The sequence below is a fragment of the Podarcis raffonei genome, chromosome Z (genome assembly GCF_027172205.1).
Source record: "Podarcis raffonei isolate rPodRaf1 chromosome Z, rPodRaf1.pri, whole genome shotgun sequence".
NCBI lineage: Eukaryota > Metazoa > Chordata > Lepidosauria > Squamata > Lacertidae > Podarcis > Podarcis raffonei.
In genome coordinates this window covers 15,017,766-15,036,298 of record NC_070621.1, presented here as the reverse complement: position 1 = coordinate 15,036,298, position 18,533 = coordinate 15,017,766, and the positions used below count along the sequence as shown (strand labels likewise).

General features: G+C 44.3%; 1 protein-coding gene across 1 annotated transcript; it reads right to left on the bottom strand.

Annotated features, from left to right (window-relative positions):
* Positions 1-7,574: 7,574 nt before the first annotated feature.
* On the bottom strand, positions 7,575-16,564 carry GBGT1 (globoside alpha-1,3-N-acetylgalactosaminyltransferase 1 (FORS blood group)). The gene is made up of 7 exons (XM_053374163.1): positions 16,386-16,564; positions 13,118-13,251; positions 12,514-12,576; positions 10,358-10,408; positions 10,229-10,264; positions 9,099-9,233; positions 7,575-8,429 (listed from the first exon to the last, which is right to left on the bottom strand). The coding sequence occupies exons 2-7, from the start codon at positions 13,183-13,185 to the stop codon at positions 7,745-7,747; spliced, it is 1,038 nt and encodes a 345-aa protein (XP_053230138.1). The 5' UTR covers positions 13,186-13,251; positions 16,386-16,564; the 3' UTR covers positions 7,575-7,744.
* Positions 16,565-18,533: the final 1,969 nt, after the last annotated feature.

The following is an 18,533-nucleotide window of genomic DNA, read 5'->3' as shown; positions in this document are numbered from 1 at the left end:
GTGGTCGTGGTGCCTCGATGATGGCCTTAATCTTAGCATCTGTGGGGTGGATGCCTGATGCATCAATTTTAAACCCCAAGAAATCCACAGTTGGCACCCCAAAACTGCATTTTTCCTTTTTCAGTTGCAACCCCACCTCCTTGAACTTGAGCAACACTGCACGGACACGCGCAACCAGTTCCTGTGGGTCTTTTCCAGCAATCAAAACGTCATCAAAAAATGGCAAGACCCCCGGCAGACCTCTTAACAGGCGTTCCATGAGCCCTTGAAAAATCCCTGGGGCCACACAAACTCCAAATTGTAATCTGTTAACTCTGAACGCCCCTTTATGTGTGACAATAGTCTGTGCTTCCGCTGATTGTGGGGTTACTGGCAGCTGTTGGTAAGCTTGTGCCAGATCAATTTTGGCAAACACCTTGCCCCCAGCCAGTTTAGCCAACAGATGTGATACGACTGGAATGGGGTATGAGTTTCCCCTGAGTGCCTTATTGATAGTACATTTGTAATCTGCACAGATCCTGACTTCCCCATTTGCTGTAAGGGGCGTGACGATTGGAGTCTCCCACTTAGCAGAGTCCACGGGTGAGAGAACTCCCTGCTTGACCAATTTATCCAGCTCTGCTTCGATCTTGGGTTGCAGTGCAAATGGCACTCGCCTTGGTTTGAGTCGGATTGGGGCCACCCCAGGGTCCAATTCGAAGTCAACTGGGGGCCCTTTATAACAACCCAGTTTCCCATTAAAGAGACCAGCAAATTCTTTGCATAATGCCTCGCTCATCTCAGGGCAGGTTTGGATTGAATTAAGCCCTGATATACTCAGTCCCAGGGCGGGGAACCAGTCAGTGCCCAGGAGACTGGGGCGACTGCCCTTCGCAATCACCAGTTTGAGTACCGCCTGTTTGTCCCGGAACTGTACTCTCACGGCACACATTCCCATGACATGGATGCGGCCCGCTGAGTATGACTGCAAAGTTGCCGGGAAGGGCTCCAGAGGGGGCAACTTACCCCTGGGGAAGAATGTCCTCGTGGTCTGGTCCGACACGATAGTGAATCCAGATCCGGAGTCCACCTCCATGTCACACAGCTGACCCTCAATCTTCACCTTGACGTGTGCCTTGCCTTGCGCTGGAAACTGCACGACCCTCCCGTTGATCTCTGTTACATAGTGGCAGTCCTTTAGAACATGGTTTGCCGTGGGCGGTCTGCGATGCTCCAGTCTAGGTGCTCCTGTCGCTCCCAACGCCACCGATCTACAGACCCTGGCGATGTGACCTGTCTTCCCGCACGTCCGGCACATAGCATCCCGGAAACGACAACTCTTCCGCTCATGGTTTCCGCCACAACCAGGGCACCTGCCTCGGTGCTCTTTGTGCACTGTGCAGGCCTGACGCACTGACTCGACCCCACGGACTGGGCTTTGGCTCGGAGTAGCCTCTAGCTCGTCCATGGCATGCGCAACTTCTATCTGTGGCTTAGGGGCCTTGCGACTGGCATCAAGCTCCTCTCTTTCATAATTCTCCGTGGCGGTGGCCTCCTTCAAGGCTGAAGCAAGGGTAACCTCTTCTTTAGCCACGATGCGTCTTCTGGCTTTCTTGCTGCTCAGACCACCGATAAACCGATCCAGGAGAGTCTCTTCCAGATCTTTGAAGTCGCAGTGCTGAGCGAGCTTCCGCAGTTCAGCTAGGAATGCAGATACAGACTCCCCAGCACGCTGCTGCCTCTTATGAAACTCCAACCGCCAGGTCATCTTGGTCTCAGTAGGCGCCAAATGGCTTGTCAGGCAGGCAAGAATATCTTCGAGAGGTGTCTCACTTAGCTTCGCTGGAGCAAGCAATGCCTTGGCCAGCTTGAAGGTCTCAGGCCCACAGTAGCTCAGGAATGTGGCCCTTCTTTTGCTGGCATCGGTGATCCCTTGAGCCACTGTGAAGAACTCGAAGCGTTCGACGTAGTCTTCCCACGTGTGGGGCTCTGATGGCTGGAAGGGCTCCAATACCCTTGGACTCTCCATTGTCCTGTGGGCAGGGTCGTCTTCTCAGCTGGCCAGTGAGTCTTGTTCTTAGCTACAATCCGGACTCTGAGGCAGGGCTGCGTTTAACCGCTCCTCAGCATTCCGGATCCCACCTTCGTCGCCAGTTGTTGTGACGTGGGGTTTGTGATTTCAGCTCTCTTGACATAATATGCTGGAGACAGTTCTGTAGTAACACTTCTTTATTAAAGCAAACAAGACTGAGAACTGAGGAGGGGATAGCTACATTTATAGGGACAGGGAACTAGCTAGAAGGGATACATTTTGGAGGGAACAATATCAGGCAATCACAGTCCTGCCTTTTGGAGGAAACCAATAAGACAGAGGATCCAAATACAGCAGCTTAAATGAACCAATAGTAGCTGTACCCTCTGGAACCAAAAGGCAGCTACTTTACCCTAATGCACATACAGACAATAATAATACAGATATAAAATCCTTTGACTCAATACACAACACATACCAAGAACTAACTTAGTTGGTCTTTAAGGTGCTACTGGAAGGGGAAAAAAATTTTGTTAAGAAATTTAAAGATTATTTGGCTAAGTATTGTGATATAAGATAATTAGAAAATTCTTGGAAGGAACGAATAGGCTTAGGGGTAGAATAAGAACATGTGTTAGTAAATAGCAAGGATTAGAATATTAATAAAGGAGAAGAAGTTAGTAAATGATAGGAGTTAATATTATTAGAAATATGAATTTGGAGAACTGATATACAGGTGATATAATGAAATTCAGTTAGAGGGGTTTCAAGGAAGTCAGATATCAATGTTATGAGAATTAGATAGCTGAAGAAATAATTTTTCCTGTCCCTGTGCTTAGTTTTATTGTATTGTAATGTGTTTTTCTTTGTTGTGTGTTTTGTATGTCATTTTTGTTATAAATGGGAAAATCAATTAAAAAAATTGAAAAGAAAAAAAGAAAAAGAAAGAAATAAGTCTTTATCTACCAGCAGAAGGATAGCAAACTGGGAGCCAGTCTAGCTTATCCAGAGAGGGAGTTCCAAAGTCTGGGAGTAGCCACTGAGAAGGCCCTGTTCCAGGTCCCCACTGTGTCCAGTTCTGGGCACCACGGTTCAAGAAGGACACTGACAAACTGGAACGTGTCCAGAGGAGGGCAACCAAAATGGTCAAAGGCCTGGAAACGATGCCTTATGAGGAATGGCTAAGGGAGCTGGGCATGTTTAGCCTGGAGAAGAGGAAGTTAAGGGGTGATATGATAGCCATGTTCAAATATATAAAAGGATGTCACATAGAGGAGGGAGAAAGGTTGTTTTCTGCTGCTCCAGAGAAGCGGACACCAAGCACTGGATCCAAACTACAAGAAAGAAGATTCCACCTAAACATTCGGAAGAACTTCCTGACAGTAAGAGCTGTTCGACAGTGGAATTTGCTGCCAAGGAGTGTGGTGGAGTCTCCTTCTTTGGAGGTCTTTAAGCAGAGGCTTGACAACCATATGTCAGGAGTGCTCTGAAGGTGTTTCCTGCTTGGCAGGGGGTTGGACTCGATGGCCCTTGTGGTCTCTTCCAACTCTATGATTCTATGATTCTAAGCCTGCCTGTGGGGGTGGTGGGACCAAGAGAAGTGCCTCCCCAAAAGACAGCAAAAAAAAAAAAAAAGAAGTGGCAGTTCTCCATACTGGTGAGTAATGCCAAATTAAAAAATTCTCATTGTACCACTTTAAACAGTGATGTCTTCCCTCAAATAATTCTGAAAAGTGTAGTTTGTTGTATGCTGCTGAGTTGTCACAGAGCCACAATAGTTCCCAGAGTTCCCTGGGAACAGGGATTGATTATTAAAGTAACTGGGAATTATGACTCTATGAGTGGAATATGGTGGTCTCCTAACAACTCTCGGCACCTTTAACAAACAACACTTCCCAAGATTCCTTGGGGAGAGCCATGACAGTGTTTTAAATGTAAAGTGCAGATGTCGCCTCAGTTGTTCTGCAATGCATTATCGAGGCCTGGAAGGGGCTCTCTTGCACCATAGCTGTCAACTTTCAGATTTGAAAATAAAGGATCAGCAGCCTCAAAAATAAGGGATCAGCAGCCTCACCTGTCCCAGGGACAGTCTATGGGATATCTAACAATCCGGGATTAGCAGCGGGAAATGGCGCTGGAATAATGGAATTTCCCACAAAAAAGGGAAGGTTGACAGCTATGTCTTGCACTATAGGCACAAAAACAGGACACACACACACACACCATAGCTATCAACTTACAGATTTGAAAATAAGGGACCAGCAGCCTCAAAAATAAGAGATCAGCCAAAATAAGGGATTTTAGTCAACCAGCTGAAATACGAAGTTAAAAGGGACCAGATAATTTGGGAGAGCAGCGCCGGTTTTTAGCCCTTCGTTTCCAGAGGTTGCTGCTCAAGACACCAGCTGATGAAACACTGCAATTAAATAACTACAAGCAGCAACCACTTTTCGCGCAAAACGAAGTCCAAGCTACGAAGATGCTGCTGCAGTTCTGTATCTTTTCTCTCGTGCTCCATCTGCAGCTCTCAGTTCCATCAGGCGGGGCGGGAGGAAGGGGGGGGAATAGCGCCCGAAGTAAACCTGCAGATCAGACCATCTATGCTAGTCTACCACTACAAATCTACGGGAGAAGCACTTCCTTCCTCCGCTTTCCCCCTCTATGGTTAGCCCTTGGAACACCTGCCCGCGCCTCCTCCTCCTCTCTCTGAACTGCTTTCTCTATGGTTGCTCTTGCTCTCCTCTCAAGGCTCCTCAGCAATTCATAGGCTGCGCCAGGCTGCCCATCTCATCCGGGTCCTTCGGTGGTGCAGCCGCAGTACGACCTAGCGGGAGCGGCAGGCAGAGGGGAGGCCCCAGGCAGAGACGCTCAGTTCGGCAGCTGCGAGGAGGATGGCGGCAGAAGGGCCCCAGGCTCCCGCCAGTCCCGGCGGGGAGGGGCTCCTGGGGGCCGAGGCTGGTGAGAGGAGGCCACAGGGGGGTGGGCCAGGCAACCAAGCAACACAGTTGGAGCCTTGTTCCTCCCTGGCCGGCAGGCAGGAAAGGAGGGAGAGGAGCTGCTTCCTTTGAAACCTGGGAAATTTAAGGGACATCATCAATAAGGGACAGCAGCGGGACACGGTGCTGGGATAAGGGAGTTTCCCGCCAAATAAGGGACGGTTGACAGCTATGACACACACACACACACACACACACACACACACACACACGGATCATTTCTGAAACTGGGTTTAAAATCAACACCTTTAGCTCTTTTAAAAATATATATTTGGGAACAAAACCCAGGATTTACTATATAAAGTCCTGTTGGTTTTTCCTCTTAAGGCTGCTGGGTTAGAAAGCACTTACAGGTGATGCTCCCTGGCAGGGATTTATTTAGATACAGTACATAGTACAAAAAGAGTTTGAAGCATTACTCTCTGAAATGTTGAGTAGCTGTGTTTTAGAAAGCTCAGGGAATAGGGTTGCCAGACCTCCAGGGATTTGCCCACTCCCTTCCAGGTGCAGGAAATGCTTTTAAATAAAAATAAACAACAACAGCAACAGCAACGATAGGTGTGGCTGAACGGAAACCAAAATGGCCACTTAGAACAGTTTCCTTCCCTGGGTGCCAGTTTTAACTAAAATCTGTTTGATTGCACAGGATTTATTAAAATAAAAATAAATCTTCTTCCCTCTGCCTAAGGAAATGTCCACAGCAGCATTTCACTCACTCCAAACAGGGAAGCTTAGCTCAATGCTTCATGTGAGGCCCCTATAAACAAGTGGAGAAGAAGACAAAATGGCAGCTGTGCCGTTTAAAATAGCAGAAAATACAGCTGTAAAACCAAAATACTTGGATGCCACATTCAGGGAATAGTTTGAAGCATAATGCATTTCCCTTAAAAGCCAGAATCATATAAGCCTAGAAGGAATTAATAGCTTCTCTGGAAGCAAAGGTAAATACAGTAATGGAAAAGCTGGAGGGTACTGCTGAAACAGCTTCTGCAGCAGTGGATTTAAGTTCGAAGCAAAAATTAAGAGGCTGCTTCGGGAAAATAAATGCATTACCGTAAGTCTAAGCTTGAAGAAGTGGAAAATAGTCACTAAAGGGTTAATATACACAGGATTAAAAAGGAGGCAGAAAGAGATAATATTACAGGATTGATAATCCAATGGTTTAAAACTGTTAGACATTGCCTGGAATTGTCCCCAGAAGATATGAAGAAGAATGCATAGAGTACTGCCAGCCAGTCTGCAGGATACAGCACCCCAAAGGGTATTGTTTTGAGCTTCCACTGTTTTAAAAAGAAAAATGAGTTTTGAAAGGCTTTGAGAAAGGTTGAAATAATAATTCGTGACAATAATCCAATCATGATTTTTTTTTGTTTTTTGGACACTGATAAAATGAAGGGAACTTTGCCACATAATACTCAAACTGCAAGATGTAGGAATAAGATATTATTGGGCTTTTCCCTTTTGTTTAGTGACTGCTAAACAACACTCTCAGCCACCAACCTCAAGGAACCCACAAAACTATTAACACCACTAGAACTGGTCTGTCCGCCTAGGGTTATTGATTTTTTTGGATAGTGAATCCATTGGTGAAGTTGACCCAGCTCAGGAGCCCAGATGAGAGAGCTACAGAAAAGCCAAAAGACCATGTAAAAGAATAACAGGACAATGAAGATGCAGCATTGCACATTTTTCAGAAAGGTTGCTACACTCTTTAATAAGCAGGAACTAATGCAGAACTGAAGAATGCTGTTTTAAAAAAGAGAGAAAAGGCTCCTTTTCTATAGAAGTGAAAGCAATCAAACTGGAATGACCCAAAAATATAAATATCTTGAAAGTACCCAGAGGTTGGGACATGAGGTTTACAAAAAAATATCCACTTTAATGTACCTCATCATTTACTTGTTTAAAATAAGTTTTATTTTTATGCTTATGATTTACTCTATACCCATAGTAGTACTGGAGTGCCCTCTACTGTTAAAAGAGGACACACACCAGGGTGTAAGTTCTCAAGGTTCTGGGTTAATTCAAAGGTTTTTTTCAAAGTTGCGATACAAGTAGATTTTTTACAGAAGTAGATTAATTTGCAGAACCAAAGCCAAAACATGGAAAGCTTAGATTGGCAAAGGACACTATTGCTTAATGGCCAAAATGAGTACAGGTATTAAAGTATTTTCTTTTAACTGTGAAGGGGTTGGGAGATCCAATAAAATACACCAGAATGGCAACTTATTTGTTCAAAAAGGATCCACATATAGCCTTTTTGCAAGAACCCTATAATGCAGATAGGAAAAAAACACACCACACATTGTTTATGCAGTCGTGTGGGCCAAAAGTATCTCACGGGGACAAAACCATGCAGGAGGAGTGGGAGAAAACCACACTGAGCTTTCTGGAGAAAAAGTGGGATATAAATTCAATAGAAAAGCAACGTGTGATGCTTCCTGACATCACTGGGCCCCCCTCCTGTGATATCCCCAGGTAGCTGCTCCTGGGTCCCAGGTTTGTGCCCTGGAATCTCAGGGTCTGGGATGCCCCATACCTGGTAACCCTATCAGGGATGGACCATGGAAGACACCAGGTCCAGAGCCTGTGAGAAAGGGGTGGCACTCTCGGCAGGGGTTGGGGGACGTGTCTGATTTTGCCAACTCAGCAACGGATCTGCAGGTCCAAATAATTTGATCCCAAGGGCTCCCCTGCCCATAAATACACAGTGAGGCCAAGATGGACCCAACGAGGGTCAGTCCCTGACCTCCCTATTATTCTTGCTCAATGATGAGAACCGTATGAGTCTCAGCTCAGGTGGTTTTGGCTTTCTGTCGTCCCAAAGGTACTCTGGAGAGAGGAGCTTTGAAGGCTTCTGGGAAAGGAAGTGCCTGTTCAGATGACTCTCCTCTTGCCAAGCTGCCATGATGCCGTTGGCCTTGTCTGCCAATATGGTCATGTGGCAAGCCCTGGTGAACTCGTAGACATTCTTGACCAGGCCTCCAAAGGCCGCCCCGCAATAGTAGAAGTCTCCTTCTTCCTTAGAGATATAGGCCATGGAAGCAGGTCTCCTCTCATATGGGAATGCTGTCCGAGAGACCTTGTAGTAGCCTGGGTGGATCACGGCCACCATCTCCCCCAAGGTCTCTGGGCCCCACGGGTTAAGAAACAACGTGTCAATGTCCAGGCAGAAGAGATAGTCCACGTCTCGGTGGGCTGTATCTGAGATGTACCGGTTTATGACCTCCATCCTGCGCATGGAGATTTCTTGCCAGTGGGCATATTTCTTTATAGGGATGAGGTGGAGGGTTCTCCCAGGCTGCAGGCGGACAACGGAGATGTCTTTGGGGTTGTCTGTGAAGATGTAGTAGTTCACACGGTATCCCACCATGAAGTACTGTTCAGCTGACTCCAAAAAATGGCTCACAAATCGTATGTATCTAAGCAAACATTAAAGATATATATATTAAGAGCAATTGCTCAGGGCAGAGTTTTTAAAAAGCAGATTTTCAAGCTGCACTGGTCAGTGTATGCAGTACTGGGTGAGATGGATCAATGGTCTAATTTGGTATAAGGCTGCTTCCGAGGCTCCTAAGGCCCCATAAGGCGGGAGCAAAGTAGGCTAGAATCAGACCAGGGGTCAATGTGGCCTAGGGCTACCCATCCTGAAATGCAGCAGCTCCACAAAGCTATTAATCCTGGTTACAGGTAGGTAGCCATGTTGGTCTGCCGTAGTCGAAACAAAATAAAAAAAAAATCCTTCCAGTAGCACCTTAGAGACCAACTAAGTTTGTACAAACTTAGTTGGTCTCTAAGGTGCTACAGGAAGGAATTTTTAAAAATTTTGTTTCTATTAATCCTGATGGCTGTTCTCTCCCTCCACTGTTGGAGGCAGTAAATGTTTCTGAATATCACTTGGTGGAAACTGCAGGAGAGTTACCTTTTAGGCTTGATCCAAGAGGGCTCATCCTATGTCCTTAAGCCCAGGGGTCTGTGCCAGGCACTTGTAACAAAGGCCTTTTATAACCAGAGTTGCTACAGCCCACATCATGTTTTAGATCTCGGCAAATGTGCAGACCTTCCCAACCCCTCCTGCCCTTTCTGCTTACTTTCCAACGGCGAAGACAGTCATTCCAATGGTAAGGTTCAAAGGCTTGTAGATGCTGTCCAAGATTTCAGGGTTGAATGTCCCCTCCCAGACAATGGGGGCCAGCCACGGAGTCACGGTGAGCACATCAGAGCGCCTGAGGAAACCAGGAAAATAAAGCAACGCAATGTCAAAAGTGTTGATTGAGCAAATAGGATGCTACTGGTGATCAGATCTGTCAATTTCAGTTTCTTATTTTTCCCAAATATAAGTTCAGTTCTCCATGTTTCCATCTCTTGTTTTTTAAAGTACAGTACTTCGGAAACTTCATTTTTCTGCAAGTTTCCCTGATACACACACATTTTTCATATGCAATTATGGCTAATATACATACACAGTTTTGCAAAGTCACTTTCCCTAATATAATGAATTTCTGTATGTTCTATTCACTAAAATATACATTTTCAAATGCACACTTTGTCCTAGTACAAACATTTTTTCTTTACACATTACTCAGCTGGAGAACAGCACAGCAAAAATTCGGAGAAGTGTGAACACGCTTGCGAGTTCAGGAAAAGTCATCCTGGACTTCTATAAGAGGTCACCTCAAATGGTATTAATTAGACAAGCCTCTGAATCCAGAAATTTATTTTAATTAACCAGTATTCATGAATTTATTTAACTACACAGCACCAAGTTAAACTGTGGAACTCACTTCCATAGGAGGCACTAACTTGGATTGGACAAATGCATCAAGGGCAAGGTAATCAATGGCTATTAGCCACAACAATATCTCTGCTCTGCCTCCATGGTCAGAGGAAGAAAGGCTTCTGAATACGAGTTCTTGGAAACTGCAGGAGGTGAGATTGCTTGTGTGCTCAGATCCTGGTTGGGGTTTTTTGTTGGGTTCTGTGGTTGGCCACTATGAGAACAGGATGCTGGACTTAGATGGGCCATTGGCCTGATCCAGCAGGGCTTTTCTTACATTCTTATTTACATTTAAATTTTTGTCTTATTTCAATTTTTATCACCATTGAAACTTTTGTACAATGTCTACTGCTTTGTTGCATTTAAAAAAAACAACAAAGTAAATTTGTTAAAAGTTTTAATAAATAGAATATATGAATCGGGCCAGTCCTTTCTGGCACTTACGTCTGTTGCACAGACTTTGGCTGTGGATAAAAGAATCTGAAAAAGATAATAAATAGTCATATATTAGAACAAATCTTCAGAAGAAAGAAGCAGCAATTTTAGGGAAGATGCAAGTGGAAGAGAACTAACTGTGGGAAAAGCTGGTGCGAATTCTCCTCTCTGTACTGTAGTTTCAAAGCACTGTCCAAAAAAAGAGAGAGAAGGGGAAATTCAACTTTTATTTATTCATTTGTTTGTGTGCATGTTTTTTTTTAAAGGTGTATATTACTTAATTGGAAATAAAACCTCTATGCAATTTGCAAAAAGCAAACAAACATTAAAATTGTCAAGAAAAGGAAAGTTAAAAACAGGATTTTTTTTTTTTTAAAGATGCAAAGTGTTATGAAAACAGTTTGGCTAAAAACATACTTAAAACACAAGCCCACATGTTCTGTGAGGATAGATTTGTCTGAACAAAAATCTTTTCAGTAAAGAGTATAGTGAAGATGCCTACCTGACATAAATAGGCTGGGAGTTGCAAAGTAGAGGTGTTGCCACACTAACATACTGATTTCTTCCTTCCAGTAGCACTGGAAAGTTAATCTAGTCCTTTCCAGTAGACTGGAAAGAGAAGCTGCTGAATTGCAACTCATTACCAAACTTAAAACCATGGAGAGACCTGGTCTGAACAAAGACATTGGATTCTTATCTCATTATACATGACAAAGCCATTTTTCACCTTCTCACCCCTTGCTTTTTCCTGTAAGACCTATTGCAGTCGTTAAGAGTCGTCAACAGGCTCATCACAGCTATCTGCAAATCACCCATTCCCACCACCCTTCTGAGTAATACCCCTCCCCACCTTCTCACTATATAGAGGGATCTGGCAACTTCTGTTTCAAGTGTATCTGAAGAAGTGTTCATGCACACGAAAGCTCATACCAATAACTAACTTAGTTGGTCTTTAAGGTGCTACTGGAAGGAAAAAAATTTTTGTTTTGACTATGGCAGACCAACACGGCTACCTTTCTGTAACTGATACTGATTTCTTATAAGCGCAGAACAAGTATTATGCAGTGCCTGTGACAGTGGTATTTCCTCCTATTTTCAAAGCTCCTACAGGCTCAATTTGTTTGACACCTCACTCTTGCAACCAAAAAACATAGAACTGAAGAGCTACAAGGTACTCCAAAGTTAATCTAGTCTAATCGCCTAGAGCAGTGGTTTTCAACCAGTGTGCTGTGGCACCCTGGGGTGCCTTGAATGATAGTCAGGGGTGCCACAGGCAACACTGGCCTCTGTCCCTCTTTCCTTCCCTCCCTCGATGCCCTCTCATCTCTGCCTTGCACAGCTGTTTGTTGCAGCTGCCCTGGCTACAAGCTCCCCAAGTCAATGGTGTCTCTGGGGCTGGCCAGGGGGTGCTGGTTGCCAGGAGCTGAAGTGGCCTCAGAGTAAGCAAGCAAATGGACAAGGGACCGCAGCCAGCCAGTCCACCAGCCCTTGCTGTTGGGAATGGGCAGACAAGTCCCAGGGCACTTTGGTGCAGTGTGAGAAGGCACCTCTTTTCAGAGGAAGCTCAGAGACCAGAGGCTGCAGAGACGGCTGCCTGGAGGACTCCCAAGGAGAGGGGAGAGGAGAGGATGCCTTATGAGGAACGGCTAAGGGAGCTGGGCATGTTTAGCCTGGAGAAGAGGAGGTTAAGGGGTGATATGATAGCCATGTTCAAATATATAAAAGGATGTCACATAGAGGAGGGAGAAAGGTTGTTTTCTGCTGCTCCAGAGAAGCGGACACGGAGCAATGGATCCAAACTACAAGAAAGAAGATTCCACCTAAACATTAGGAAGAACTTCCTGAAAGTAAGAGCTGTTCGACAGTGGAATTTGCTGCCAAGGAGTGTGGTGGAGTCTCCTTCTTTGGAGGTCTTTAAGCAGAGGCTTGACAACCATATGTCAGGAGTGCTCTGATGGTGTTTCCTGCTTGGCAGGGGGTTGGACTCGATGGCCCTTGTGGTCTCTTCCAACTCTATGATTCTATGATTCTAGGAGGCTGAAGGAACACTCCACAAGGGAGAGTGTTCGAAAAGGGGCGAGGGGCTGCCAGCTCTGCAGGCAGGGGGTGACATAACTGGGCTCCTGAGCCCCACAGGGGTGTCACAGAAAGAATGCAGTTGGTCAAGGAAACCGTGGACTCAAAACGGTTGAAAACTTCTGCCCTAGAATGCAGGGACCATGGCTAATCACATAGCATTGGATGGAGTATTGAGGCTCTGCAGTTTAGCCCCCAAATCTCACTATGGTACTTACAAGAGATCTGGGCATGGAAGATAATATGGAAGGTAGTGGGTCGGTCCTTTCCCAATCAAAACCCTGGGGACAAAAAAAAAAAAGGAGTTAAAAGAGGCAGAAAGGTTGTGCAGGACTTGAGAAATGTTATCAGGATGGGGGCATCTGCAAGGAAATGAACAATAAAATGGTCTTGTTGGACTTGGCATGGTGGCGGTGGCAGGCTGTACTTTTCTCCAATCCTCATATTTACATGGTGGGAATGGATTAGGTGCTGATTAGTATTACAAGTGAAAAATACTTAATTTAATTCAGAATTATTTTTGCTTTCTGTGTTTACAAGACACAATAAGGATTTAGTGTAGGAGGCGATTTTCCTCAAAGCATTGGTAACCGGCCTCATAGAGGACATTGTTCCACCTAGCTCAGTGTTGTATACATTGGCTGGCAGCATTTATCCTGTGGCTTCCAGCAACTGGTACTCAGAAGCATGGAGGCAAAGCATAGGTATCATGGCTAGTAGCCACTGAGAGCTTTCTCCTACTCCATGAATTTGTCTAATCCTCTTTAAAGCCATCCAAGTTGGTGGCTGCCATGAACATGTTATTCAGCGAAAGAGACTCACCCGATAAAAAAGGAGATGGTGCTAAAGGTGAGTGCAAGGACAGATAAGATAAGTTTCTGAAGTTTCATGTTTCCTGGGCTGGAACAAAAGAAGAATTAAAGATATCCAAAGTCCAGATCTTATCTAGGTTTCACCTAGGGAAGTAATGAAAGTAACATTAGAGGTGTGTTATAAGAATTCTAAGGTCTCAAATATAAAATACATGTTCATAAATGTATAAGGCAAAGACATACATAACTATATAAACCACGTGTCTAAAATAGTACAGGAGAGCAATCCTGAAGCCATTTTGACTCTTGCAGTGACCTCAAATATTCCTCTGCAGTAAGGAAGGAAAATAGGGAAAGCCTTTCCATTCTCTTTTTTCTTACAAAGCCTGTCTTAAAGGGCGTATTAAAGAAATAATAAAAATAAAAATAAAAATAAATAAACCTTTTAAACCTTCCCGGTTTAAAAACTGGGCTCAGTGCGGCTAACAGCAAATATAAAACATTGATTAAAATGCGACTTAAAAACAGCATAAAATACAACATAAAATGCAGCATCAATATCAATAAAATTCTAAAATTCAGGGGTCATTTTGCGGGGGGAAACAAAAAACTAAAGTATTAACCATCACAAAAGAATGGCCAGACAGCTCTGGTAATGCAGTCAGTGATCTTTATGAGGTATCCTGGCAAACAGGATTTTTGCTGTAGACCACCTCCTTCTGTGTTGTATATATGATGCTTTAGGGGGGTGGCCTTGGGCGACAGGGTGGGCAATTTCAAGAGTTTACATAAGGGCTTGCACACCATTGTTCTGGGTTCTCTCCACCCTCCTGTGTGTGGTGAGTGGGGACCCTATTGCAATAGTACTTTTCTTTTGCAATAAAAATCAGGCTTACTAGCCGCTTTCCTTCACAATATACTCTGGTTGGCCTCTGTTATTTTCTCCTACTGATAGGGAACCCACTTAAGGACTCTTAAGGCTCTTGCATATCCCGTAAGGGAAAAGGATCAGTTTTTTCTTATGTTACCGGAAAAATCCGAGGGCTCCCTTGGACAAAAAGTAAAGACACCAACCAGGATAACTTGGAGCAAAACAGCAGCTTGTAGGCTTGGCCTTTATTGAACTGTTGCAACAGGGTGTTCCCCTCACTTGCAAGAGAGAGGAAAGACCCAGAAAAATGGTGTGCCAGGTCTTATAAAAACTTTTGAAATTCCCATCCCCTAGGTCAAGCCCACCCCCAGAAACATCATGCATACATTACAGAAAGGAGGGGTTGAGGGAGGAGTTGTGGTGGTAACCTGAGTGTCCTGTCACCTGGCTGGTTCCCCCTTTCCCCCTCCCCAGGAATTATTCTCTGAAGACAAAATGTAGTCGCAGTTTCCTGCCCCCTGAGGGAAGATTTGATCATTGTCCTTTGTTCCAGTCCAAGCTGAATCCACTCCCATATGGAAGTTCTTTGTGATCTTGATTGTCTTCTGTCTAGGACCATCAGGGTTGGCATAGCAACTGGGCAGGGCTCCTGTGGATGTGCTGGGATGGTGAAGGGATTATGGCTGACCAGGACCAAGCTACCCCCCTTTGATAGTCCTTGTCATATGGAGTAAAATAAAATGGAACAGTGCAAATCCGATGTATGGTTGATTTTTCTATGAATTTATAACAGAAATGTGGCGTATGTAGTGTGTGAGTGTGTGTGTGTGTGAAGTTTGTACAAACAGAATGATTGGGGTGGGGGGGTTCCTGCTACACTTATAACAGTTGGGAAAGTCTCTCTCCCTGTCCCACTTCCAGATCAATATAAAAGGAATCCAAGGAATCATTCTTACTCACTGCTTGTTGGTTATCTAACTCACAGTGGTAGAGCATCTGCCTTGCAAGCAGAAGGCTTCAGGTTCGATCCCCAAAGGCAACTCCAGGCAGGGCTGGGAGAGAACCCAACCAGAAATCCTGAAGAGCTGCTGCCAGTCAGTGTAGGCAATATTGAGCTGCATGGGACAGCGATCTGGCTCAGTATAAAGCAGCTTCCAAGGCTCTCCACATGCTTTCATCCAGCTGAGGGATCCAGAGTGCCCCAGCCTACAACCCTGGAGAGGCAGCTATATTCATGCTAGGGAATGTAGAAAGTGTATTGAGCAACAAAATTGCTGGAGGGCATTAGATAGAGGCCAAATCTTCAGTCAGGAGCTTTGAAATAAACACTGCACCTCAATGAACTGTGTGTGCAGATGTGATGCTTTACTTCCTGTTCCATTCAGGAACTTGTGAGAAAATATGAAGCAAGATTAGATTTCCTGACTCTTGTGTATATTTGGTTTGTCTGTGTGTGTTTGCATCTCTCTTTATAGATTTTTGCACACAGCAGCCCATAAAATCCTCGCGCTTTCTCTTTTTACTGAGCTGCTCTCTGCTGGGAGGCATTTGCAGCAAGGAAAAGGGCATATGGGGAGAGCACTGAGAAGCCTCTCTCTACCCCCATTTCCACTGTTTGGCTTAAAAGGCAGGCATGGGAGGAAGCTTTAAAAGGAAAATTATCCCACGTAAAAAGGTAAAGGCAATGGACCCCTGGACGGTTAAGTTCAGCAGGACTAAACAGCTTCGGGTGCAACAGGGCACCGTGACAAGTGCAAGAGCGCACAGAAACACCATTTACCTTCTCACCGCAGCAGTACCTATTTGTCTACTTTCACTGGCATGCTTTCAAACTGATAGGCTGGCGTAAGCTGGGACAGAGCAAAGGGAGCTCACTCCGTCATCTGATCGGTAAGCCTAAGAGTCCTGGTGGTTTACCCCACAGTGCCTCCTGCATCCCCTCTTTTTACCTTTACCTCCCACCTTTTACCACTCCCTCTTCATAGCTCAGAGATTCAAGAGAGCTGAGAAGTTACTTCATCTCACCCCCTTCTAAAAAAAACCCCCATGGCATGATGAAACACCTCTCTAGAGTACTTAACCTGGTGCTTAAAGTTGATTAGAAATAGTTGGAATATTTATTTTGTAGTTTAAACAGCAGCAACTACTTAACCATCCATTTTATTTTGTTGAGCTCTTAATTTAAAATATGCATTAATGAGGGAAAAGGCTGTCTGCTTTTCTGCCTCCTTGTTGGAGCCTTTCAACGTTTTTTATATCCCTCTGTTTGGGCGTGTGTTATAGAAAGATTATTGCTGGCTGTTCATCCTGTTGGCTGGACACTGCAGCATTTTATCTTTCCTGCCTCAGACCCTAAAATTTCCGATACCAAGGCCTAACTCCAAAGTCTAGGGAAAGATTTGCTTACCAGAAAGAAGGAAATCAGCGAAGAGACTGTGAACTCAGTGGCAGCTCCCTGGAGCAGGGCAGTCAAGATGACCTCAGCATTTAAGGTGTGTTTACAGCTGAAAATTCAGGCTTCTTTCTTCTGAGCCCTGTGTTCAGATTTATAGCCAGAGGTGCCTCTCTGGTTCCTTGCCGGAAGGCAATATGACCACATCCTTTTGTTGTGTGGTGAATCAGCAGGAAGATTTTGAAATACAGTATGTCACATGGCTTGAGTCCCCCCCTCCCATTCCTTAGCCTCCCCCTTCATGCATTAGTCATTTCCCATAAATGATGTCTGCCTACCTACCCTGCGAAACATTCTACTTTTCTCATCCTGCAGCTAGGCTGTTATGAGTTCTGCTTTTTCCTGGTATGCCTTGTGAGAGACTAATGGATTAATTCTTGACCAGGAATGCATTTTGCCCACACTTAGAGCTTTCTGTGAAAACAGCCACTTCCCTTGTGCTGTGACTTTTGCCTAGATTTCTGCTTTTGCTTTCGTTTCATTTCTCTCTACTGTATATATTGTTGCATCTATATTTTCAGCTCAGCCCAAAAGGTTCAGGTCCGTAAAAAAAATTGACAATTGGCTGCCCACTTACCGCCAAGCCAGGTTTAAGGTTCCTGTGTTAATTTACAAAGCACTGAACCACTTAGGTCCATGGTACCTCAGAGACCACCTGAACCCTTAAATCCTAGCTCAGTCACTGAGATCACCTGCAGGAACATAGGTGGTTCCACGAATTAACTGGTGAGGCTCATTTGACAAGAAAACCAGCCTTAGATGTCAATGGCCCAGTCAAGAGATTTAGCAGGCACCTTCTGTGCCACCTTTTAAACGCCTGCTGATAACTCTGTTTCGCCAGGCCTACGCAGACAACTAAGAAAATATCCTTTCACAATACAGTGGTACCTCTGGTTACGTACTTAATTAGTTCCAGAGGTCCGTTCTTAACCTGAAACTGTTCTTAACCTGAAGCACCTCTTTAGCTAATGGGGCCTCCTGCCGTCACAGCCGCGCAATTTCTGTTCTCATCCTGAAGCAAAGTTCTTAACCCGAGGTATTATTTCTGGGTTAGCAGAGTCTGTAACCTGAAGCGTATGTAACCCGAGGTACTGCTCTAGTTCACTGGCTTTTATTGTGTGGTTTTATGTTTTTATTGTTGTAAACTGTATTGATACATTTTAATGACATAACAGTACATGCATATTTATATAATTAATTAATTGATTGATTGATTATATAAAATCCCCAGAGGGGAGGAGGGAGCAGCAAACCCCTTGAGTTGTTGATTTGCTGCAGGGACAATTTATAAGTTGGTGAGGGTTTCTTTGTGAAAGGCTGTTCTTATCAAGGGAGATGGGAATGAGATATTGGGAAAGGAATTACTGAAACCCATGGAGTTGGACTTGCCAGGCAGGTTCAGCAGGAATTTCTTTTAGTCTTGGACTTCTGGGTTAGCGCCATCGGCTAATAACATGTACTAAAATGTGTATATCAGGGGAAAGTGTGCATAAGGACTTCATATTGTTGGGCAAAAAGATACCTGCATTGCAGGGGGGTTGGACTAGATGATCCTCGTGGTCCCTTCCAGCTCTGCAGTTCTATGATATTGGTGAAAATGACACAGAAAAATATATTCTAGTAATTATTCAGGCCCATTAATTTCAATGGGTCACCTATGAGTAAGACTTACTTGGGCAGAATCCTGAGTATATTCGACAAAACTGTGTTAACAAATGTGTATAAACGGAGAAACATGGACTAAAATGCTGACAAGTTTTCAGGAGGACTTTTTATTTTATGATTCTTTTTTTTAAAAGAATATTTATTAAGTTTTCCCATTTTTTAAACAAACAAACAAACAAACAAAACAAACAGAAACATTAAACAAAGGCAAAATATTAATAAACCATACTTTTAAATAACAAATTTCTCAGACCTCCTCATACTTCTCCTTCTTGTATCCCAATTAAGATTATTTGTTCAGCAAATCCTTCATTTAAAGCATTACAGCTTGTAACATTACCTTATTTTTCAAACCCTTTCCCCCCCCCATCTATGTTCTTATATATTATTGCAGCTAGAAACCTCTCAATTTCAATCCAACACCATCTAACTTTCTTA

What these genes read in the sequence shown, in the direction of transcription:
- GBGT1 (XM_053374163.1), bottom strand. Translation starts at nt 13,185, where the DNA reads ATGAAACTTCAGAAACTTATCTTATCTGTCCTTGCACTCACCTTTAGC. An exon ending in ACCATCTCCTTTTTTATCGG is followed by an intron (nt 12,577 to 13,117) that starts GTGAGTCTCTTT and finishes TTTTGTCCCCAG; the next exon opens with GGTTTTGATTGGGAAAGGAC. An exon ending in CTTCCATGCCCAGATCTCTT is followed by an intron (nt 10,409 to 12,513) that starts GTAAGTACCATA and finishes TTTTTTGGACAG; the next exon opens with TGCTTTGAAACTACAGTACA.